This window comes from Halichoerus grypus, chromosome 10 (assembly GCF_964656455.1).
Source record: "Halichoerus grypus chromosome 10, mHalGry1.hap1.1, whole genome shotgun sequence".
NCBI classification, from domain to species: Eukaryota; Metazoa; Chordata; class Mammalia; order Carnivora; family Phocidae; genus Halichoerus; species Halichoerus grypus.
This window is the reverse complement of record NC_135721.1, coordinates 100,499,423-100,526,514: the sequence shown is the minus strand read 5'-3', so window position 1 is coordinate 100,526,514 and position 27,092 is coordinate 100,499,423. Positions and strand designations below refer to the sequence as shown.

The 27,092-nt window shown below is 35.9% G+C and overlaps 1 protein-coding gene across 2 annotated transcripts in view; it reads right to left on the bottom strand.

The window, feature by feature from the left end:
* ESF1 (ESF1 nucleolar pre-rRNA processing protein) overlaps positions 1 to 27,092 on the bottom strand; it is a 63,043-nt gene that overhangs the window by 10,617 nt on the left and 25,334 nt on the right. For both annotated transcript variants that reach the window (XM_036083808.2, XM_036083809.2), the window contains exons 10-11: positions 5,282 to 5,403; positions 1,951 to 2,038 (exon numbers count right to left, since the gene is read on the bottom strand). In XM_036083808.2, coding sequence (XP_035939701.2) covers positions 1,951 to 2,038; positions 5,282 to 5,403 — 210 coding nt within the window. The remainder of the gene's footprint in view (positions 1 to 1,950; positions 2,039 to 5,281; positions 5,404 to 27,092) is intronic.

Sequence of the window (27,092 nt, the reverse complement as noted above, 5' to 3'; positions counted from 1 at the left end):
CTTCAGTGGCTTCCCACTGTCAGGAGAGCAAAATCCAAATGTGTTGCCACGACACAAAACCCTGGGTTGATCCTGTGTCCAGCCTGGCCTCATACCAAACTCCTCTGACCATGCTCCAGCCACATCAGGGTCTTTCAATTTCTCCAACATGACAATTCTTTCTCACCTCACAGCCTTTCTATCTCTTACCTCTCATTTGCAACATTCTTTATGCAGGACTCCTCATTCTACAGGTCTCAGCCAAATGTCATCACCTCAGAAGTCTTTTTTGCCTACCCTATGTCTACAGTAAGCTACTCTCCTTCCTCTCAGTTATATCCTCTATATTACCCTATTTTCTTTAAAACACTGACCATATTCTCATAATATTCTATTTGTTTACCTGTTTAGCATGTCTTCCCTAATACCATAGACTTCTCAAGAAACGTAACCTTGCTTATATTATTACTGCTCTACCTTTAGCCTAGCAGAGTGTCCAGCACCTAGTAGGTAATACTTATTGTTTGAATGAATAAACAAACATGGCAAGATACTATTTTTTGGCCCTAAATTTTATAAAAAAAATTCTCAGCCTTTTTGTTTTTCTTTTTCCTTTAAAGAAACAACTTCAGCCCAGATATAAATAATTACTCCTAGGATATACTCTGAAATGAAAAGTATATTGAAAGCAAAAAATTTTATCTATACTTTCCCTTGGAACTTTTGCTACTACCTTTCGAGGAAGCTTATTCACAATTTAAATGTGCTGATTCCAGGAAACAAGCTACCCCAAGCCATCAAAACATTTTTAACTTACTCTTTGAAACCTACCCTGAGTTCTAAAGTCTGACCAGAATGTACATGCCAAATGAAGCACTTTGGAATGAGAACAAGGAAACTATAATGCTTTGCATTTCTCCATTATAAATTTGGTTTCCTGAAATCAGAGGATAAGGCTAAAATCCATCATCTTCTAGAAATGACCACTCAGGTATGATAAAAAGCAGAATATGCTAAGTTTCCATTTCCCTTTCCAATTCCTAAGAATATGACATCCTATAATAGACTTTATTCATCTTGATCTCCTTTTCATCAATAAAATGTCAGTGCTAAAAGGCTATAAAAACCAGGAAATAATTTTGAGCAATTTTGACTTTCCTGTTGAGAACTATTCTGGCCCACTAGTCACAAGGGACAAGAAGCAGGGAAATTTCATAAAATCCTTCTCTTTACAATGCCAGCTTGGAGTTGCTCCAGGAGCAAGTCTTTTGGAGTTCATGTGTGTGGTATTTAGATCAGGGAAAGGCAAAATGCATGAAAACAAATGGCAAATGCTTACAGTAGTCTCTGCACTGACCTAAGTACAGCCTGAACCTTACCACACACATTTACACATACCAAAAAGGTAAGAATGAAAGCATTCAAGAAAGAATGAGCAGTGCATATGCAATGGAAACAAAGCTCCTTGGATATAGGAAATTGAATGCCCAGATAGTTCAGGGATCCAAGGAAAAAGGGGAGGAAGCTGGCTTTCATCTATAATGATGAAGTAGGATAAATGTAAAATGGATAAAATGGAACATAGATGTTTTTGTATATTTAAGCAGAAAAGTTTTATACGTTATATAACACTGTAAAAATTAAAAGAAATTTATACACACATCCATGTGAACATAAACAAATTTTTCACTTTCACTTTTTCACAGCCTTCGCAAAGACCTAGAGTAGATGCATCATAAAAAAGCAGTGAAAGCACACAAGAGGCTGACTTCCTTTTTCTTTCATCCTTTCTCTCATCAATCCTTCTACAAGGATATTTCTGAGAAAGGAATCCCTGGTAAACCATTAAGTCAATCACATCACCAACATAAATTCTAGGATTTTAAGAGAATGAGTAGTTTATATTGTTTCTACCCATGACACCTTTTTAAAAAAAATTCCAATTAAAAACTCAAATATGGGCTGGCTTACCTATTTTTGTAATTTCTTCAGCAAAGTATGGGTCATTCAAATCAACATCAGAGGGAAGTTCATCTTCACTACCCTCTTCAGCAAGAGCCTTAAAGTTGAATATAAAAATACATGTAGTTTATTACGAAGACCATGAAGGAAAATCCTATCATTTCTTTTAAATCAAACAGTTCAATCTAGAATTACACCAGTTTTTAAAATGGATTGGTTTGTAAAATAACTCCCATCTGAGTTATTCTTTCGTTTGTTCAACAAATATTCATGGAATATTTAATAAATATAGAAAATTATGTAGGGTTTTTGGAGAAATGAAAGCTATCAGATACATGGTTTCTGTCTTTAAAAATTTTACAATCTATAAGCAAAAGCTAGACACATAAACAGACACATATGTCAGTAATAGTAGTTCAAGATAGGAAGTGCTAGAAGAGGCAAAAATGAAATGATACAGACATTCAAAAGAGAAGAACACTTTTATGTGGTTGACAGCGAAAGAAGGTGGCCTTTCCTCTCACAAAACTGAGAAATTGCAGTGACTATCAATAGTTTGAAGTAGTACATTGTGGGTTATCATTTAAATTATTATTTAAAATAATTAATTTGCAGGTTAAAGAAAGTGATCTTTTATTATGACAATTAAAACATATACAAAAGCAGTAAGGACAGCTTAATGAAGCTCCTGTTCTTATCACCCAATTTCAACAATCATCTTGTTTTATCTGTAATCCACCCCTGAAAACCCTTTGGCTATTTTTAAGAACTGTTGGTTAAATTTTTCCTAATTAAATTTGAATAGACGGTCTACTAAATTAGAATATTTAAATTAAAAATCAAGCCTATAAAATAAATAGAACATATGAACTAAGATCATACTAACCAGACTGAGTTTTATTCCCAGGAACCTAAAAAATGAGTATTTCAATAAAAATATTTAGAGTATATATTGCTAAACATCACCCTGCATGCTGAAAAAGACCCACCAAGCCCTAAAGAGTATTCATTTGGATATTAATATCCTTTTAAAAAATATTTATTTATTTATTTTGGAGAGAAAGAGAGAGAACACAAGCGAGAGGGGCAAAGGGAATCTCAAGCCGATTCGGCGCTGAGCAAGGAGCCTGATGAGGGCCTCGATTTCACGACCCTGAGATCACGACCTGAGCTGAAACCAAAAGTCAGATGCTTAACCAACTGTGCCACCTAGGTGCCCCGATATTAATATCCTTTTAAGAACAAGAACTAAAAATTTTTCACCAAACTCTTACAACAGATTCAGTAATAATATGATGTTTCTAACAAAGATTATGTAATACCTACATATCTAACTAAATATCTATTCACATATTTCTTTAACTGCTTTTAGAGCTAAATTATAGCTATATCAACTTTGACACATAACCATGTATTCATTTCTTTATTAATAATTTCTCAATTTCAGGGCACCTGGGTGGCTCAGTCGTTAAGCGTCTGCCTTCAGCTCAGGTCATGATCCCAGGGTCCTGGGATCGAGTCCCACATCGGGCTCCCTGCTCAGCAGGAAGCCTGCTTCTCCCTCTCCCACTCCCCCTGCTTGTGTTCCCTCTCTCGCTGTCTCTCTCTCTCTGTTGAAAAATAAATAAAATCTTAAAAAAAAAAAAAAAAATTTCTCAATTTCAAAATTGAAGTCACAGAGAGGAAAAGGGGAAAAATATTTTTAACATGAAGGAAATTCTTGAAACTCTTCTCTATATGAAAAACTGTGGATGGAAGGGATCTGCTGGAATGCAGCACCAATCCAGCACAGAGCACTGAGTTTAGAACAAACTGCCTTTCAACAGATGTATTTTTAATGGCAGTAATAAAACGAGTCATCTTAGCCCAATGAAGGGAAAGAGTAAAAGCACAAGATAAGCTCAAAGTGCCCAGCAAATGAAAATCAAGAATAGCTGCTGAAGGTCTCAGAAACAAGTGACTACTTTATTGACCCAAAAAGGACCCACTTGTAAATTTTACAATAAACTGATGGTTTAATAACTTGTGAGATTATTCCATTTAGAAGATATTTTACTGCTTACTTAGTTTTAAAAGAAGTTCTAAGGAAGAAGAGAGGCAACCTATCAATGGGGACAGGGCTCTTACCCTCTATTCTCATTTTATTATCTATTTCCAGAAACACTGACTAAAATAGAGGAGTATTAAAAATCCCTCCAGTGCATCATTCAATTTTGCAGCCCTCTATATTTACAAGCACTGAAAGTCACAGCTGTACCAAAAGCACAAGCCTCTGCAGGACAGAGAGAAACAATACCGTACAGTAGAAAGGACACTGGAGTGAGAGATCTGGATTCCGGTCTCAGCTTGGTCATTAACAAGCTGTGTAGCTGGAGATAAATCAGTTATTTTTCTACAACTATAAAGCATCAGGATTGGACTAGAACAAATCATTTAAGATTACTCAAATTGCAAAATTCTGTGATTACTGATACTATCTTAAGGCAATAACTATACTGTTAGAATGCTGAATTTCAGTGATAAGATAGAGTATTTTTAGTGGCAAAAACTGTTAAGTGGTTTCTGCTATCTCTAAGGACTCTGATGGAAAAGATGTTATCCTCAAATTATGGGAGTCAAATTAGATTTTTCAAGACAACATATTAGTGCAGAGGACATATCCTTAATTAAAGGGATTTAATAGATCCATATAATACTGAAACGTGAAAAATGCAGGTTGAGAAATGTAGAGAAAAAAATTTCACTCATGTCAAAAATTTCTGTATGTAGGGGCACCTGGGTGGCACAGTTGGTTAAGTATGCGACTCTTGGTTTTGGCTCAAGTTGTGATCTCAGGGATATGAGATCGAGCCCTAGGTCGGGCTTTGCACTTACTGCGGAGTCTGCTTAAGACTCTTTCTTCCTCTCCCTCTGGCCCTCCTGCTTGTGCTCTCTCTCTCAAATAAATAAATCTTAAAAAAAATTTCTGTATGTATATATCCTCAAGTAAAAAATTCTGTATGCATCTTTCTTCCTCAAAAACACAAATAGAATTGAACTGTTTTATATCTACGTATCAACTAAACTATGTATCTTATAGGTGGCATACTTAAAGGTAAAATACTAGAACATTGTAGTTAAAGTGGCTCTGGTCTTTTATTAGGATTTGTACCTCATTACATCGCTTTGCAGAAAACACTTAAGCTACTGGGTTTTTCCTTTCCTCTTTCTTAAAATTGTGATGATAACAAGGCCTATTCTAGTGAGTGGTTACATTATGAGATAATGGATGCCAAGCACCTGGTACCTTCTGATACATGGTTGTTGTTCAATAAGTATTTGCTTAAAATATCATTGATACCTTCTGTTTCTTCTTCAGTCTTTTTTTCTCTTTCTTCTTCTCTAAAAATTGTTCCCAAGGGGTCAATTTATCTTTTCCTTCCAATTTGTTTTTGACCATTTCTTCTGCACTTTCTTTCAGACCTAAGAAAAAACACAGAGTTCAGTTTAAAATGTTATATCTTCATTCATTAAAAATGTAATTTACCCAAAAAGATAATTTACATATATTTACCAGAGTAACAAAATAAAATGCAACACTAAATTGTGTAATACTCCAAAATCAGAGAAATATAGGATCAACTCATATCAAAGCTATTTCCTAATAAAAAACAACAATAAACTTAACCAAACCAAAATAAATAAACAAACCTAGCAACTTGATATATAGTCAGGCCACTGAAGAAAAATCTTTTATTTAGGTTCAAATTTCATTTCTATATACTTAATTGCTTTGAGACACTAGGAAAAATCCTGGAACAAAATCTTCTCAGGATATGACTACTAATTCATTTTTGATGGCAAACAGGTAAGTAGTCTTTAACATAATTATCTCTAATTGCTTCTGTTGTCCAAATAAAAGCATTCCTTGGAAACCATAGGTGACTAACAAAAATTGATTAGTAAGGCAATCCTTGTTGAAATACCCCCGGAGGAAAGAATTCTCATAATCTCTCCTCAAGTACTATGTGAGATACATCCTTATGATCAAAAGGACCACCAAGGTCAGATTCCACTTTGTATGGTTTACCTCTTTCAATGTTATTTGCTCTTTTTAAAAAAAATTTTTTTAAAGATTTTATTTATTTGAGAGAGATAGAAAGAGAGTGAGAGAGTACAAGCAGGGAGAGTGGCAGGCAGAGGGAGAAGCAGACTCCTGCTGAGGAGGGAGCCCACCATGGGACTCGATCCCAGGACCCTGGAATCATGACCTGAGCCGAAGGCAGACGCTTAACCGACTGAGCCACCCAGGCAGGCACCCTCAATGTTATCTGCTCTTGTACTTCATCTTTAAAGGTCCTTATTTCTTATATTCTACAGCTCCTAATTCGTGTTTCTAGGTGGCTTGTGTAATAACTGGACTACATGAGTGAGAAGGAAAAAGCCCTGAGGCTGACGTATCAGTCCTTGAAGACCTTCACTACTGCCAAAGTAAGGAAATGTGATTACTGTGTTGTTACCTTTGGTAATAAAGACGTTTCTTTATTTTGTAGTATTGTTTGGACATCACAGTTTGGTTTGGGGAGGAGGCAGCTTCACTATTTATATGACATAATATTCATTTCAGAAAAACAATACTTAATGGAATGATTCAAAATGCTTTTTAAGAGAGACATGGTCAATCCAGATCATCTTCCCAGATATACTCTAAATTCAAAGGTGAAAGCAATCCTAAGGATATAACAATTCCTTTTTTACCTGATGAGTATACTGAGACTAAGAGCATTCAGCAACTTGCCTAAGAACATGCAGCAAGGAAGTCACACGACTGTAATTGCCTAGTTATCCTCTATACTATGACCAGATACATGTAAAACGCTGGTTTGACCCAGAATAAAGAAATGTATAAAGTATAAAATGAATAAAGTCAAAAGCTTTGGGTCTCAGGTTCCTTATCTGCAAAAGGAGGTTGGTCTAGATCAGAAGCATATAACCCTCCCACCCACATACACCTCTCCCCCACCCCCAAAGAAAATATTTGGTAGAAGTCCAAATATGTAACAACTAGAAGTAGTGTTTTGGGTCTTGTGCCTCAAAGAACAGCCTGAAACAGCTGGAATAGATGATCTCTAAGGTCCCTTCCTTGGCTTTTAAGCCAAGACTTAATCTTAAAATTTCTATGACTTAGAAAAGTATTAAATTATCTGCATACTCAAGGTTATGCAGATTTGTTTTTATGATGCACTGCTGGTAAGATCTCTAATTTATTGAATGCTAAATCAGAAACACAACTCTCAATTCAAAGATGTTTCTTATGAGAAAAATACAATTCTCTTTACTAAACTGTTTTTAAGAGAAATGTGACCTGTATAAAATGATGTCCAGATCTTTGACTGAATCAGCAGATATACAGCATTTAGGAAATGTAAACTGGGATCCTTACTTGGGAGAAAGCAGCAAATCCTGACAAAAGAAGTTGATTTTAAATCACAAAATAATAGGTTTATATATTATGCCTGTGGGTTAGCATACAGTCAGGCCAGTCTAATTCTACATGTACAGTATTGTATTATTAGATATGATGTTTAAATAATCTTTAAGGCATTCTTGTATAATTTCATCAAACATTAAGAAAGATTTTATTACTCCAAAATACTAAATTAATATATTTAAACTTTTTTTTTCACCAAAAGTATTCTGTTTAATTTTGATCCTTGAAACTTACTACAATGATAAGGAAAGTTCTGTATCATTGTCTCTTTCAGGTGACTAGGACATTGCTTTGATGTGTCTTAATCACTATGAACTTCTACTCCACATGTAGGGTCTGAATCTTTTTTGGGAACATGGATACCTTGAGAATTTGATAAAAGATACGGCATCTCTCCCTGAAACACTGTACAGGGGTTTACGGATACTCAATGCTCATTTCGATGTAAGAATCTAAGGGTCTCAGGCAAAGAACATTTACAGGGGCACTAGAGGTCTACATGAAGATGGGGGGCCAGCTCCCATAACTTCAAAACTTATTAGCACTGACATTTGTAGATTCTACAGCAGGGTTCCTCATAGCAGCACTGTTGTCATTCGGGACCAGATAATTCTTTGTTGTGAGGAATTATCCTGTACATTGTAAGGAGTTTATCAGTATGTCTGCACTATCCACTAGATGCCAATAGCCCCAGTCATAAAAATAAAAAAATGTCTCCAGATATTGCCAAATGTCCTCTTGGGAACAAAATCACCTCTAGTTGAGAACCACTGTTCTAGACAATGATTAGAAGGCATTTCTGAAAAGAAGGGCTATTTCATTATTTGCATCACGTAAGTTATGTGTTATTTTATTTGGTACTTGATTATATAATGTCTTTTTCACTTTAGAGTTTTCTCCCAACTAAACCAAAGGCAGCTAAAGTCACCTTCTTTTGTATTCCATAATATTTAACATAGTGCCAGACACATAGTAAATACTTAATAAACACTTAATTGATCTGTCTTGAAGGAAGAATTCTTATTTCAAGCCAACTGTTTGATCTTGCAAGTTTGGAACATACTCTCTCCAACAGAAAATGAATCAAATCTTTAGGATATAAATATAAATGGCCTTTATCCCAAAGTGGTGTGTGTGTGTGTGTGTGTGTGTGTGTGTGTACACATGTGTGTATGTAAGAACCTACAGCTCTAGAATAATTCATGAAATATTATTCTCAGAAAATATATTTTCTTTCTTTCTTTTTTTTTGGTATTTAGCTTGTTTATAACAACAAAGAAAGAGTTATCTTCAGTTAAATACAGTCTGAAATTTTTTGCCTGGCTCTCACTTAAACACACCAAATGTGTATTAAGTAGAATGACAAACACATTGCAGTGAATTAACACAACACCATGATAACTTAAAAATGCTTTGTTCTCATTGTCATCATGAGGTCATTTAAATCTCTTGCCACAGATCACAGTTGTTTATGTTCTGGTTCTTAAAAATATGTCCATCCCAGAAGTCTCTTGGCATATGCACAAGAACATTCTTCAGACAGTTTCAGCCTCATTTGAGAGCAGCCACTATGTGACTAAAAAACAACTTCATTATAGCTGTTTTTAAGTTTTGCACAAATTTGTTTTAAAAAATTGTAAGTGTATAGCCAAAGACTGCTGAATTAAATATAACATCAATAATCCTACAATAAGGGGTAAAAAACTCTTTCAAAGCCAACCATGAACACAGATGACTCAATTATGACAATAATTTAAGTGCAATCCATTCACAATGATTTTGGCAGTTTGCATACATACAAAAATACTTTAAATTTGCTTTCAAAATCCACTAAAACAAAAGTATACATTTCTCCTGACCTTACTCATGTGAAATATTTGGAAAGTCTTCAACAGGTAGGACATGAATAACTTAACTCAACTAGGTACTGTAGTTGGTTTTGTTTATAAAAACAAAATGCATGTTTTAAGATTTCTGATATAGGCTGAACCGGCACTTTTTATTTAAGTGAGACTTAGGGTCCATTGAGAATATTTATGAACACTTATGGCTCTATCTTTATTTATGGTTGTATGTTTAAATCAAACAGTATAACACTCAATTCCAAAAAGAGCTTTTAAAATGTAACTACCTACCACCACCACCACTGCACGGGAACTCCCAGCTTGGAATTCACTCTGGGTATAAGGGTTTTAGAGGAAAACCACCAACCATGTCCTGAGGAACACTGACATCAAAGGCACCCCTTCAAACTGGCCAGTTATTCCCGATGGTGTGGAGAGAGGGAAGAACACACTTACTTATGTAACAGAGGTCACAGGAATACTTGTTCCCTATGAGTAATGGTGATCTTCACCAGTGGCATTTTTTGGTGATTCAAGTGATTATGTACTTAGGATATCCTCAAAGCATACTGGTTAAGTCAACTATCAATCTTTATAATGAGAAAAATGAAGATTTGAAATGTTTTGAACTTGGTTCAGGACTTGTTCAGAACAAGAAATTGTTTAGAACATGTTCAGAATTTGGTTCATTATTTCTTATTTTAACTTCTGTAATCCCTCTCTCTTAAATTCTTACAGTACTGTGTATATTCTTTTATTCTGTACCATTTATCACAGTTGCAACTTCATAATTTGTGTGATTTTTAAAATTATTATTAATAGCTATCTACTTTATTAGCTTGCAAGCTCCATGAGGGTAGAGGCCATTCATAGCTTGTCTCCCTGAACCAGTCCCAGTGAGAGTCACCCTGGTGGCTAGTGGAGGGCCTCATATACATACCTAATAAATGTCTGTTGATAAATGAAAGGATAAACAAGTCAAATTTGTTGCCAACCTTACGGACAGAGGGCAACAATGCATGAAACTAAAAAAGTAAAATAACAACTAGTTTGGGGAACAATAGTAAACAGTAAAAATTACCAGTCAGCCAGAACCAAAATTGCTCTTCTTATTCACTTAATACTGTTAGAATACTATTATACCTACTATATGGAAACAACACAGACATCTATAATAAAGATAATGATAAGAGAGTATAGGTAAGCTACTTAGACTGGAAATGGTTTCTCACATAACATTTAATTTGGTATCTCCCAAAACATTCAATGAGGTATTCATAGAAGATACCGCTAAAGTATGTACTGAATGAATAAATGTTAATGCTTTTTGCCACTGCTGATTATCTAAAAGCTATTTCAGTGGGTAGCAACTGTTTTATATTTGTCTTGAATTTGAGCTTATACTCTAAGCTCTTCTAAATCTCCTTCTACTCTCCCTTAGAGTGACGCCTTCCATTTGTTAAGTATTTTCAAGTTACTGTGAACCAAGCTGTCCTGCTTCTTAGAATTGAATGTTCTTAAAAAACTGACTTCAAATACAAGACATTTGGGCCTCATTAGGGAGCTATTGTTTTCTGTATTTGTCTGTAATTATCTGTATTTTTTTTTTGTCTTTCAAATAGTTTGTAATCACAATGTACATAATAACAAGCTGTCCTAATAATAGAGTAAAATTCTGGCTGAGTTTGGTGAAGCCATTCTGCTATTTAATTTATGGCAAAGAGAAATGACAACTGTCTATTCTACTTTCAAATAGTTATTTTTTACACGTTTATGTTTACAGACAAGTTAGAAAGTAAATATAAAACTTCTAAGTGAATGGCTAAGATGTAAGGAAACAAAAGGGGATTTTTTGGAGTCCAGTCACAATAAGAAAACTCAAACAGAACTGTTAAACTAGCTCAGAAGCAAGGACTTTCCCTTGGGGACATACCCTATTCCACTAGGGTCCAGCATGGATCTTGGGTTTTAATGGGCTGCTAGCCAAGGAGGCAGGATACAAAGTTTGGAGCCTGATTATGGTGGAAGGTCCCACTGGAGACCACTACCATGAAGCCAGGATCCTTAAGGGTGCCTTCAGTGGTGCTGCCCTTCCTCCAAAAACTTAGAGAGAATACATGCCTTTTTGGGCTTTGGCTTTGAGCAGAAGTAAAAACACGTTTTCCCCCCAGAGAATTTATAACCACAAACCCACAAATCCATGGGTTTGTGGCTAGAATTCACACTATCTGTGTGGCCCCAAATACCCCAAACCAAAAGTTTGGTTTCAACTGGTCTTGGATTGGATGTTGCCCTTAGGCATCTGGCAAATACTCTCTCAAGCACTCTCTAAAGAAGTACTTTTGACCCAGGCCTCTGAGAATTCCCACAGGTAAAGAAAGATCCAAGGACAATGAGATCACAAAAAAAATTCAGTATGAACCAGAGTAAGCAGAAACAAAATAATACAAAAGCCAGATTTATAAAGACTACAGATTTTGGAATGATCAGATATAGAATAAAAAATCAGCACATTAAAAACAAAAAAGAGAAAATTAAAAGGTAAGATCATCAAAAGTATGAGACAGATTTGGAAAAGAAAAAAAAACTTCCTCAAATAAAACATATAACTGAAATAATAAAGTCAGCAGCCAAGTTAAACAGCAGCCTGTAAGTAAAGAAAAAAATAATGAACTGAAAGACAAATTGAGAAATTACCCAGCATGATACATAGGTTCAAAAATATGGAACATGTGAGTTATCAGCTATAGAATGAGAAGTTACGGGGCGCCTGGGTGGCTCAGTCGTTAAGCGTCTGCCTTCGGCTCAGGTCATGATCCCAGGGTCCTGGGATCGAGCCCTGCATCGGGCTCCCTGCTCCGCGGGAAGCCTGCTTCTCCCTCTCCCACTCCCCCTGCTTGTGTTCCCTCTCTCGCTGTGTCTCTCTCTGTCAAATAAATAAATAAAATTAAAAAAAAAAAAAAAAAAGAATGAGAAGTTACCACACATATCAAATAGGATTTCCAGAAGGAAAAAACAGAGAACATGAGGAAAAGGCAGTATTTTAAGAGAAAATGACAGAAGTTTTCAGAACTGATGAAAGATACTAATTTTTAAGACTCTGGGTATCCAATTAACTCTGCACAAGGTTGAAGCTACCAAGCAAAAGTATGACTTAGATAAACCGTAATGAAACTCTAGAACATTAAAGTATTTTAAGTCAGGGACAAAAAACAGCCTGTAGAGCAAAGCAAGTGTGTTCTTTAGTTATATTGATTTCCTCACCTGTAACTGTCAACAGGAGTCAAGGGGGACCCTCGTGAGCTCACAGTAAATTTGCCTGTCCCCAGAAAGGGGTTAAGAGGGTGATTAGCTTGGTGCATCCACAGCAACATCAGATACCTTTCCATCCCTAATCCTCAACACTTGCAGCCTCACCACCAAAATCTGCCTTACGCTTACCAGAAATAATCTCTGCCTTTTATCCCTATTCATTTTGGTCACCACAAAAAGCCCTAATCATCAGGTTCCCCCTAATCTTCCATGTTTTTATCCTCAGAAGTTAACTATACATCCACTCTTCTGCCACTATTTCTCTTCCCCTCCAACTCTCTACCACTAAATTCTCTGGAACTCACAGTGCATTATCAGTAGAAACTCAATTATTGTATCTCTGAACATTTTCTTCATCTTCTTGCTCTAATTGAAACCCGGCTTTCCCCTGAAGATATTGCAAACTATAGCATTTGCAAGTGGTTTGTTGGAGTTGGAGCTTGTTTTCTTCAAAGAGCCTTCAACCGATTGTTCTGGGAGGGGGTGGGATATTTTTGATGGTCACTTGTGCTCTTTTATCCAGTTTAAGAAGTATGGTACGGGTCCAGGGATAGACAGACTAACTAACTAATAAAACAGAGAGCCAAGCAAAAGATCCATGCAGTTTTGAAATGTTGGTACATGACAGAGGTGACATGTCAGATTATTGAAGTGAGAGATGATTCAATAAATGGAACAGGATAAAAAACTCCATGTAGAAGAAGATGAAACTGGATGTCTACCTTATATCATATAAAAAACCAACTCCTAATGAATCAAGGACTTCAATGTCAAAAACATTAAAACTTTCTACCTTTACTAGAAAATAAAGATGAATATCAGTCTCATCTGTATAGAAAAGGATTTCATAGATGAAACACAGAAATCACTAATTAGGAAAGAAAAGACTGGCTTAACAATATTAAAATCAAGAACTTTTATTCATTAGATAAACCTCCAAGAGAGTGTATGTGGCAAGGGTTGGGGTGGGGAAGAGTTTCATATAGAAGAAGGTATTTACTATCCTATAAAAGACAAAGGACTAGTATCAAAGATAAATAAAGAACTCCTAAAAGTCAGCATAAAAAGCACAAACAATATAACAGAAAAATGGCCAAAAGACATTTATGAGTATTTCACTGAGGAAACATAAGGCCAATACATATATGAAGAGATATTCAATTACATTAGTGAAAAGAGAAGTGCAAATCAAGCACTGCTGGTAGGAGTGTAAAGTAATGCCAACACAAAAGAATTTAGTATTTCATCCTGTAAAGTTGAACATTCACACACCCTATGGCCCAGCAATTACACTCCTTGATAGATACCTAGAAAAACTTAAACACCTACCAGAAAATGCACTGAAATGTTCATAACAGCATGCTTCATCATACTAAAGGACATCCCAAATGCATATCCAACAGGAGAATGGATATATAAACTGTGGTATATACACTCAAATGAATGAGCTACAGTTACACAAAATATGGATAAATCTTAGCAATATAATGTTGAGTGAAAAAAAAAATCAGTCCCCAAAGATTTTTTAAGTATCTAAAACAAACCCACACCCCTTCCCCCATGTGAACAAAGTTAACAGCTTTGATTTATACAATTTAATAGTTTTTAATATACTCACAAGTATGTACAACCATCACTAGTCAATTTTAGAACATTTACATTTCCTCAAAAAGACACTCTTATCTCTCTCCCCAGCAGGACACTCTCAAATACCCCCCTCCTCCAGCAACCAACAATCTACTTCCTTTCTCTATAGATTTTCTTACTCTGGATATTTCATATAAAATACGTGGTCTTTTGTGATTGACTTCTTTTACTTAGCATGAAAATTCAAGGTTCATCCACTTTGTAGCATACATCAGTACACCTCATTCCTTCTGATCCACTCACGCTTTTTATAAATGAGATGAAATATACAATGGAAAGCCAAGGAGTGAATACTGAAATCTGGATGATGGTTATAACAGGTATGGGGAAGTAAGGGAGATCAAAAGGATAAAAGTAAGCTATTGTATGGTTCTAGCTTTTGTAGTGGGTTCACTTATTAATTACTTAAAATAAATAAATAAAAGGGCCAGGCTGGACCAATGATGAGAGTGTCCTAATCCAAGGATTATAATTAACTTAATTATATGAACCAGAGGTACAAAAGAATAAAGGAACAAGTTTAATAAAGTTGACTACACCATTTTTGTTCTTCAAATGGTATTATAAAGAATAAAAAGACAAATTACAAAGAACATATTTGTAAAATATAGGACTGATAGACACCAGTCCAGAATATATGAAGAACTCCTATGAATCACTAAAACAAAGAATACTACATAGAAATGGTCAAAAGACTAAACAGGCATTTCACAGATGAGGAAATAAAAAGAAATGTTCTTCCTCATAAGTAATTAGGGAAATGCCTGAGCAAGCCTTTAACTTAAGTCAGGTCATATCCTTCCACTTCCCATTTCATTTACAGTAAAAGCTGAAGTCCATTCAGAGGTCTCAAAACCCTCTGTGATTTGGCCACCTCTCTACCATCATCTTCTACTACTGTCCATTCCTTGGCTCATTCTGCTCCAGCCACTGCTGTTTCTTAAATGTTCTTGGACAAATCAGAAATGCTCCCCCTCAAGGCTTTTGCATTTATTGTTTCCTCTGCTTGAAATGCTCTTCTGCAGGGTAACAACTAGTATGTACTGTCCTTTCTATTAGGTGTTTGTACAAATGTCACTTTCTCAATGAAGCCTTTCCTGACCTATTGAAATTGCTACCTACTCTCATCCCTGAACTTCCTACTCCTCATTCAGGCTTTGTCCTTTTGTTTCCACAGCCCCTAATCACCATCTGATTATTTTACCTATTTGTTTTTTTAATTCCCTTTCTCACCTTTCTCCTAACCCCCACACACTAAAATGTAGGGCCCCATAAATGTCTGTTCAGTGTTCTGTCTCCAGAGAAAGAGAGTCTGGCACACATAGCAGGAACTTAACAAATATTTGAGAATAACACACATATTAAAACCATAATGAGATACCATTACTTACATATTCAACTAGCAGAAACTGAAAAGCCTGATATCAATTAATGATGAGAATAATGAGCTTTGGGAACTCACACTACTGGTTAAAATGGCACATGCACCTGGGAAAACAATTCAGCATGACCTAGTTAAGGTAACTCTGTGAGCAGGCTCTACAACCAACAAATTCTACACATATCCAAGACATTCTCTCTATATATTCCTAGGTGAGAAGTCCTAAGAATATTCACAAAGACATTGTTTTTTTTTTTTTTTTTTTTTTTAAGATTTTATTTATTTGACAGAGAGAGACACAGCGAGAGAGGGAACACAAGCAGGGGGAGTGGGAGAGGGAGAAGCAGGCTTCCCGCCGAGCAGGGAGCCCGATGCGGGGCTCGATCCCAGGACCCTAGGATCATGACCTGAGCCGAAGGCAGACGCTTAACGACTGAGCCACCCAGGCGCCCCGACATTGTTTATAACAGCAATAAACTATAATAAGTGGCAATAGAACAGACATGTGATATATCTAAAATGGAACTCTGTGTAGTAGAGAAAATTAATAGACCATATCCTTACATATTGATAACTTTCAAAAACAGAATGTTAATAGCAAAAAGCAAACAGCAGAAGAATATAGAGAGGATACTTTTTATAAAGATCAAAATTAACAAGACTGTTTAGGGATATATGTGGTAAAACAATTATATAGAAAAAGAGAATGATTAACATGAAATATAGTTTGCTTCCTCTGGTAGAGAAAGGAAGAGGGCGTAACTGGGGAGTCTCATAGGTGACTGCAGACATTGGTAAAGTTCTTTCTTAAGCTGGATACACAGGTGTTCATTTTATTATTTTTCTTAAAACTGTATAACTCACTGTGTTTGCCTTTTGTATCTTTTGTTGCCTGCCCCCCCCACCACGGTAAAGCATAAAAAAAAAAAGAGTGCTTACTCTTTGACAAGTGTGTGCAAAAATGGCTTTCACCCGCCTTTTGTCATTTACTCCCCATCCAAATAATAAATACTTGAACCCAGATTTTCTGACAGCAAGCCCTCCATGCTCTTTTCATAATCACAGTAAACTATTAATGCTATCCCAAATTTCATTGTAAGCAGGTCCCAATCTATACACTGTATTTGAAAAATCCACCTATAAATCAGTGGCTTGAAATTAAGCCTGTTTTCCTCCCTGGAGGAGTTTCTGACCACAGAAGCTATTAATATATAAGGACAATTTGAGGCTGGAGTCCAACCAAAATGGCATTTCTAAGTCAACTGAAGAAAAAAACTTCATATTATAAAAATAAAAGGAAATGAAAAATATATCAACCTCCCTAGCATTTCAGTATTTAACAACTTTTCAAGCTAGATTTTTCTTGCTGCAATCTAAGTGTTTTCTTCCACATTTACTGGAGTTTACATATAAATAAACTATACATTCTGATTACTTCTAAAAAGATGTCACAAATAACTATTAGGAGAGCAACAGCCTACCAACCTTCTTCCTATTATGGTAAATAAAAAAAAAAATGATAAGACTTATATAGGACACTGGAGTAAATGGAGGAGGCAACCAGAGAAGGAAACCAACCTGAGGGCTCTGGTTGGCCTAAGGGCTAACGGGATCAATATACTGGTTGGGAATCTCTGACAGACTATCATTTAAGGTTTACTTTTTCAACTTCTCCAGTATTTGTAATTAACTCAGAATTTATTTCATTGGCAATTGTCCTCTATTTCAACATTAAAAAAAATTACAGAATGAGAGTAATATAGAATGAAAGTAACATTACAACTTAGGACTTCAATATTTCCACAGCTTATCTTTTAAGTAAGCACTGTTTCTATTCTTTGGGATTCTCTGGTGACAGAATCTCCTGAGGAAATCTGTAACAGGCCAAGCATTCTTAGGTCCCAAAAGATAGAATCTTGGAATACCAACTAATAACATGCATACCCCCCCGAAGCCTGCAGTGTTCAACATTGTGCGAAATGTTTTTTTGCCTTTTCTGTTTGTTTGTTAACCTCCAGAACAGCTTATTAATCAGAAGATAGCCCTCTCTGACACTGTCACACAGGTTACCCTGGCTGCAGACCAAAATGTTCCCACATCCTGAGAAATCTGTAATAGCACATACGGGGTCATCCCCGGTAAATGCTTGTTTTTTATAAAATTTCTCCAAATTTCAAGTAAAATTCACAGAACATCTTTATGTATCTTTGTGCACAAAACAGTAAACACATGCAGATTGAGAAAAAGCACTAAATGAAGACAATGGACCCAGACTCAATTAGTAATCCAGGGAAAATACTCTAATGGGTACAGAAGTCAGACACATCAAGGTTTGAATTACAGTTCTTCTAGCTCCTAGTTTTGTGATCTTGAGTAAGTCTGTGCCTCAGTTTTTTCTTCTGTACAGTGGTCTAATAACCACTTTACAGAATTGTTGGAAGAATTTAATGTAAATTTTTTTGCAAAGCACCTAGCACAGTTTCTGATAGAGCACAGGCATCCAATACGTGCAAATTTCTCCTCCCACCCCTAAAGAGCATTTTAAAATGTAATTCTTCTGGATCAAAATTATACTTCCAAATAAATTACTTTAAAAAATATTTTTAAATCTCCCTACACTTCTACAAAAGGGAGCAATGGGAATCTAAAAATGAAATGTATTTTATGACAATGTAAGCTGAAATGCTTAGGAAAATCTTGGTTAAGTCCTTTGCAGACAGAATTCCCTATTTTACACAAGCCAATTCTTAGGGAAGCACATGCCTTCAAAGTACATGCTTCAACTTACCTCTAAGGCATATTATTCCAAACACCAGAGGGAACTCACCCAAGTCAAATTATTGGCACTCATCTTTTGGCATACATAGGATCAGGCTATTCCAAACTATGCCAAATAATTTTACAGGTACAGGTTTTCCATGTCACTGAATGAGCAGATTAAGCTAAGGATATATCTCTTGACGGTTCATTTGATGAGTGCTATCCCACCCACCCTCAGTGAAGATTATCCTAATGAAGAAAGTTCCCCTACAACCTCTTTCTCTAACAGATTACATCAGGAAAACAATGTCAATGTGAAATGAATAATACAGAGCCCTTCCCACATGAAGTCGGCAGATTTAGCCTGCCTAGCCACCAGTTCAAGCCACAGACATTTTACTGGCTTTATCTTGGACCTCATAGCTGAAAATTATCATTGCATTATAATCAGTGAACATTTGTCTACAATGGTCTAAAAGGGCACTGAGAAAGGCTGGCAAATGTTTCAGAGAACAAAGATATGGCATATGGTCTCACAGTGGGATTAAGTTTTGCATCAAACCAAAGATCTGCAGAAAGTACTTATGCCCTTTCCTTTATGTGGCTTCAAAACCTGAACCTATTGTAGAAGCTAGATTTGATTTTGTGTAAAATGTTACCAGCATTTCTTTTTTTTTTTTTTATTTAAACCTTATCTGTAATATATTTATTTGGGAAAGAGAGAGAGCGTGTGCACGCAGGAGTAGGGGGAGGGGGAGAGGGAGAGAATCTTCAAGCAGACTCCACAAGGAGCGTGGAACCCAATGCACGGCTGGATCCCATGTCCCATTAGATCATGACCTGAGCTGAAACCAAGAGTCGGACACCCCTGTTATCAGCATTTCTGAGGCACCTTGATAAATTAAAACATGTTTCCCAGTTAGCAACATGAATTAATAGAACTATTTCAAGATATATGGTAAGAGACATGGAGATGTTCTGTTAGGAATTTACCTTAAGAAAATCCAATATAAGGTTATTATGTTATCCACAATAGCAAAACATTAGAAAGAGCCTAAAACACAACATCAGGGAAGTGATCCATAATTTATAAATCAGAAATGGAATGTGATACAGGCATAATGATTATAAAGATTATTTAGAAATACGTAAAAATAAGTATGGGAAATGAAATAAAAAAAGGAGAACTCAAAATGGGGGTCTAATCAATTATGTCTGCTTATAGGAAAGGTAATGTATAGTTAAAATATGAAAGCAACCCAAGTGACCATCAATGGATAAATGGATAAGCAAAATGTGGGGTGCGTAATAAGATACTATTCAGGTTTAAAAAGGACAAAAATTCTCACATATATTACAACATGGATGAACCTTGAAGACATTATGCTAACTTAAGTAAGTCAATCACAAAAAGACAAATATTGTGTGATTCCACTTATAAGGTACTGAGTGTGGTCAAAATCACAGAGACAGAAAGTTGAATGATGGTTGCCAGGGGCAAGGGAGAGGGGGAATGAAGAGTTACTGTTTAATGGATATACGTTCAGTTTTGCAAAGATGAAAAACAGTTCTGGAGATGGATGGTGTTGATGGTTGCACAACAACATAAATATACTTAACACCACTGAACTGTACACCTAAAAGTGCTTAGGATGGTAAATGTCATATATATTTTATTACAATAAAAAAATCAGGAAAAAATTAATGTGTTCAAGTAGTAAATTTAAGATTATATGATTTTCCAGTTTCTGGAAAAAAAGAACAATAATGAAACCGCTGAAAGTAAGTAGTGTGAGTGGATTCTGTCAAAATAACATATGGAACATGTGTGAGAAAAATGATGGGTTTGCTAGTCAGGCAGCATACAGAATGATGACATGGGACAACCTCAAATAGAATAGGCAAAAGTTCTGCTTTAAAGACCAAAGAATTCACAACTTCAAACAAATCAGCATAGCTGTGGGCTGTGGGAAAATAATACATGAAACAAGCTCACTCTTCTTGGACTGACTTCAGGCAGATTATAAATCTATGGCAAAGGCAAAAAAAAGTACTACTGTCTGGAAATAGTGGCTACAGATGCAAACAGTACAACTGATGTGATGTATGGGCAGAGAAGGAAGGACTGATTAAAAAAATCATCCTAGATATTTGCAACCATCCTACGACAGCAGACCAATTAACCTGAAACTTCAAAACATATGGGAATTTTACACTTTCTGACACTATGACTGGCATAAAAATATCAATTTTAAAGCTTTTTGGAAAGCTCTTTTAAATTAAGTCTTAATATTATTAAGAGAGAAAATAATTTTTAAAATAATCCAGGAAATTTGGAGACATTTACTGGCAACTCTATGGAGAAAATGTGCTAGCAATGTTTTCAGATAACCCTAGCTGCTTTTCATTTTCATTACACATTCCACAAATGATTCAAAAAAATTTTTTTTTGCACAGTAAAAAGTTTCAGCTTATTACCTTACAAAACCCTTACAGTAAACCTGTTAACTGGATGATTCAAGGAAGGAGCACACACCTAAGTTTTAAAGTTCTAGCTGTGTACAAGATATGAGAGTGCACTACAAACTCATTTCCATCCCATCATCAAAATACAAAGCAAACTGCAAATTTTTTAGCTTATTTTAAAGTTCAGGTTTTCCATTTAATGCTCTCCTCTCCCCTCAACTCAAAACTTTAAACATCTGGTTACTTTATTCTTACCAAAAAAACATTTTTGTGAATGTATTTCAAATATATTTCAAACATATCCATAAGGTGGATACCTTAACAATAAATGGAAATATTGATATAGCCAAAAGTAAATAGTGAACAGGTTTTGAGATGTCTGAAAATTAAAATGTTTGAAACTGCGCTGCCTAGCAGAAAGAATGCCCAACTGATTCAAAAGAATTTTTTTTCTGAATAGAGAATAAATAATACAATGGCCATAAATACATGTTATTAATGTGTTTCTGTGTTTAAGCTTCCCAGTGGGACACTAAACAGAGGAATGAAGATGGAATAAAGGGGAAAAAAGGAAGGACAAAGGACAAAGCAAACACCAGAATAAACATAGAATTAGAACTGTAAAGAGTGGAAGAAAGATTAAGTTGAGTAAGGAAGAGCTGCAACCATACCTCCTGCCTCAGTGAGCTGGCTTAGATAGTTCGAGGAGTCCTTGCTGCTTCTCCTCTAGCTTCCACGTCTCCTTTGAAAAAGTATCCTATAGCTCTAGGTTCCTGACAAGAGCTCCCTCAAGACATTCACAGTCTCACTACTATTAGGCGCCTGGATGGCTCAGTCAGTTGAGTGTCCGCCTTTGGCTCAGGTCATCATCCCAGGGTCCTGGGATGGAGCCCCACATCTGCCTCCTTCCTCAGCAGGGAGCCTGCTTCTCCCTCTCCCTCTGCCCCTCCCCCCACTCTTGCGCGTGCGCCCGCGCGCGCTCTCTAATAAATAAAATCTTTTTAAAAAAGTAAATAAAGCTTTAAGGCCATCAGCACTAATCTCATCATGCCCTTTATCCCTATTTAAAACTGTCACAAGAAGTCTTTAACTTCCAAATCATTCTAATAAGGTGGTAAACATTCCCATTTCTCACCCTTCCTAAATGAAGCCCTTCTAAAGTCAGTCATAAACACACTCATTAATATTCATTAACAGAATCCTCTTCATTCACCTGTTAGTCTGAGTCTCACTGAAACCTGATTCTCCTCTGGGACATATATTTCTATATCCTTTTTAGGTAGTTAATTTTTCTCTCCCACAGTTTGTCTTTCTTACTACTCATTGCCACCTTCATTCCACTGGCTGGCCCTGCTCCCTAAAGCCCCCAACTTCGAATATCATGTTATGAAACCATACCACCAAAAAGCCCTTCTTATTGTAGATATCTAATGACTATAGTCTCTCCCCTCATTTCTTGAAGAACTAAGCCCTTGGCTCACTGCCACTCTTTCTGATAGCAGCCCTGTCATAATTCTTGGTGATTGCAATATCTACACAGATGATCCTTCTAACACCCTGGGCCTCCCAGTTCACTGACCTCCTCTTCTCCTATCACTCTATACTCCATATCTCATCTTAGAAACTTACTCCCAGAATCATAACTAGATCATGTCATAACCCAAAATTGCAGTCCCATCATAATCTTAATTTCAAGTATCCTACTCCTCAAACACTAGCTCCAATCTTTCCATTTTATTCTAATATGCCAAGGCTAACAAGGCTAATCTTATGTCTCATAGGGACCTACAATCCATCAATCCTCTCACCTCTTCCCCATCCCTCACTCTCAATGTGCCCTCATTTTCCTCCTAACCCAACACAGATACCCTGGTCCATCATTACAATCAACCCCTCGCATATAACCTTCAATTCCCTTGCCCCTCTCTTGCTTGGTCATACTTGACAAATCTTCTAAAGCAGTTTAATCCAACTCTCTCCTTACTCCATGATTGCACATCGTTAAATATGGCTGAAGAAAAACATAATTATGTTGATTCATCTAACTTTACAAGACCATGAACTACAAGTGCACCCTTATTGCTGCTCAGCAGTACTATTAAATTTCCTTCACCACTCTCTTAAACAACTATTTCATATCTTTTTTTTTTTCAGATCTCTACCTCCTCCCTCATTCCTGCTCTCACTGATGACCTTCCTGTGACACTAATACAAGCAAAGAGAAGAGTACTACAAGCTCTCACTACCATTTTTATCCATTATCCTGTGATCATATTCTTTGCCTTCTCTCCTGTGACAATGGATGAAATGCCCATGTGCATGGACCAAAAGCCACTTCCTCCACTTGTGTAAAAATATTCTAACTCCTTTTGCCTACTTTAGAACATAGTTATCTGCATCATCATTTTTTCTTATCCTTGGTGGATCATTCCCAGAAGCATGCTGTTATTTTCTCCATATGAAAGAAAAATGCTCTCTTGATCTCACTTTCTCCTCCAGTTTCTTTCCCATTCCTCTGTGACCCATTATAGGAAAATGCCTCAAGATCTGTCAATCCATTAGTGCATGGTAACTTAAGAAAGGGGTAGATGCTAACTAATAAATGTAGAAGGAATGACAGAAAATCAGTATTTTGCAATGAATGGTATAACAACTTGATTCAAGCAAGGATCATCAAAGAATGCCAATGGCATCAGACAAAGTGTTGGAAAATAGGACATTTACACACCCCACTCACTAATTAACTCACCAATTACCAAAAACAAAATGTGTCTTTAATGGAAAAATCAGTCAGACTCCTCCTTAACTGAGTGAGCAAAGTTAACAGCACAAATAATGGGACAAATTAACATCAGGGACCTCATGATGTGAGGCAATGGGAAATATACAACATCATTTATGGAGAATTCTTGCCAAAAACTTTTTATCAGAATTAACTGTGAGGAAAACAGATAAATCCAGACTGTGGATATTCTATAAGCCACTACAGTAGACACTTTAAAACTGACACTGGACCATGAAAGAATTATAGAGAGCATTACTGGAATGAGTAATATATCTATTACTGCATCAATATTAAATTCCCTTAGTGTGATAACAGCACTGCACTTATGTAGATGACTGTCTTTGTTTTTGGAAGTTACATGTTGAAGTACTTTTTACGGATGAAGTGTCACAATGCCTGCAACTTTTGAGCAAATATTTTAAGAAAAGGGAGTTGTCTGTACTCGTCTCCAATTCCACTCCTCATTCTCTCTTGAACCCACATTAATCTTATCCCTTCCATTCCACCAAAACAGTTCAAAATTACTGATCTGATCATCTCCACACCGGTCATTCTTAGTCTGTATTTTATTGACCCATCTTCTCATTGAAATGCTTTCTTCACACTTGGATGTCTGAATACCCTACAGCAATGAATTTCCTCCTGTGGTTTTGGTAGTTTCTTCCCAGCCCTTTGGATATGTTTTCCTCAACTTATAAATGCTGGAGTGTTCCAAGGATCAGTTTTTGAACCTCTTTTCTTTTCTACCTATATTCACTCTTTTGGTGTTCCTCACTTTCAGAGACATAGACAACGAAGATCCCCCAATTTAGATCTCCAGTTCTGACCTCTTTCCCAAACTCTAAATTGTATATCCAAATGTCTTCTTGATAGGTCTATTTTGATATCTAATAGGCATCTTAAAATTAACATGTGTCCAAAAGAGAATCTGAGGTTCCTTTGCAAACCTATTCCACCCACAATCTTTGTTATCTTAAGAATACTGCAATAGCCTCATGACTGATTTCCTCAATTTTGTCCCTACCTCCTAACTTAATCTACTCTCAAGACAGCAGCCATGGTGATCCTGTTAAAAAATAATTCAGATCAGCTCAAAACTCCAATGGCTTATCATCTCACTCAGAGAAAAAGTTCAAGTCCTTAAAATAACCTAAAAGACCTTCATGATCTGGCTTCATGTTACCGCTCTAACCTCATCTGTTATTCTTTCCTCCACTCACTCACTCCTATCACACTGTTCTCTTTTTGCTATTCCTTAAACAGGATAAACTACAGCTTCAAGGCCATGTATTTACTATTTCCTCTGCTCTCACACTCTTCTCTGCATGTCTCACTCCCTGACCTCTACTAGTTTCTGCTCAAATATTTTTTTTATTAGACTCATCTGTCTCCCCTTCAACTGAACATAAGATTTATGAGGTCAAGGATTTATATTTTGTTCACACTGTGTCTAGAATAGTTCCTGGCATTAAGAGGTGCCCGATAAGTATTTAAAGGAAAGCTGGGGTACTGAAGGATACTGAGAAAAAAAAAGACCAGATATCCTTTTCACCGGCATCTATTAAACCAAAGATAACTAAGAAAAAGAGGACTCTTATCATATCTAGTCTCTTTTAAGATTATAAATGAAGAAACATTTCATTATTTGTTCATATTCTGGATGGAATTTCAAAGATATTATTTATATATATCTTGTATTATCTACAACAAAAACTGTTAATTTGAACTCCTAACGTAAGAGAAGTTATTTAATATATGAGATAAAACTGAATATTCTTTATTTGTATTTATGTTACAAATTCCCTAATGAGGCACATTCATTGATGAAGGCCCAACATGCATCACCTTATCTATTTATCAAAGTGAGTCAGCCAGGATACCTTTTCAGCAGCACACTGAGATGGAAAATATTATTCTACAAACATTAAAATACTGAATTAGAACTTTATTTAAAAATCTTATAATTTAACATTTCTACTTATTTATAATCCTAACTAATGTGATTATATGATCACATTTCTATAAGGAACTAGAATATCAACAGAAAGACTAGTTTATTCTAGTTTTTACACCTATGTACCTGTTATCTGCCTCCTTTAATACTCTACCTTTAAGGAATTAAACTCCTGATGTTACTACAGTATATAATCCAATGGAAAAAGATAGGAAGTTTAAATAGTCTAAACTAAAATTCCTTTTAAAAACCAAACCAAACCGAAGCATATTCCAACAAGTGTTCGTGATTAAGGGTATTTATTTTTCTGAAGAGCTTAATATTTTGGAAATCAAGCCACAGAAAAACCGATGAACAATATAGTATAATCTCATACTGACCCTTTGTGGTTTACTGAAGTACAGCATCATAAAAGTCCTGAGGTTCAGGATAATTGTTACTGGGAACACACATTTTGTCAGACACAAATCCACCAAAATACACATATGACATGAATAATACTCTAGCTTATTTAGATACCTTTATAAATAACTCAGATTCAGCAAGAAAGATATTATCAGTGCCACTTTCCAAACAAACTGAGATCCTAAAAGATTAGCTCATTTATGTCATTTAACATGTGTAGTATATAAAAGACCCTTTACATTTATGCACACACATGCAAATACAAAGTTGTGCAAAGATTCACAAATAGCAATACCCTAACTGAGGCATCAAAAATACTATGGCTAAAGACTTACAAAACGCACTATATATCAGAATATCAATTTTCCTCCATTCAATTAGGAGTAAAAAAAAATATACCCAATGTTGATTGTAAGTCCATGAAACTGGCACTTCTACCCCTTGTTGGAGGCATTATAAGCTAGTACAACCCTTTTGGAAAGCAATTTGGCACGAATCGCAAGACACAAAAAGTGTTTGTGCTTTTTCTTAGTAATTCCATTTCTGGGAAGTTATCCTATAAAAATAATTCAAAATATGGAAAAAGCTATAGATTATTTATAACATCCTAGATGCTTGGCATCTGAGATTTAACATTTGAGGTTTTAACACTGGTAGTTTTAACAGCTTGTGAGAGAACCACAGGTTGATCCACAGCATATGTCAAGTTGCTATGTGAATGAGGAAGTCACATGACTAACTACAGAGTGAGCCTGGCTGCCAGCATTAGCTTTTCCCTGTGGTCTGACTGCTCTCTACATACATAGATATTTCTAAAACGGAGAAGGGAGCAGATGGACGTCTTTGTTTAAAAAAACTGCTTAAAAGTAAAAGGCCCTAAAATAGCAAGTCAATTACTTAGCTGGTGATGAATGTGAAGAGTCTAAGAAAATACTGATATTTGTGGTATGAGATTGCTGAAGGCCTTCAGTCACATTTATTCCCAATGCCGTAAAGTCTATGGCAATGAAAGATTGGAAATATGATTAAGTATTCAACAACAAAGAAATGATAAATTAAATCAATCCAACTAATCATTTAGTGGCTAAATTAGGGTAGTAGAATTACAGATGATAATTTTTCATTTT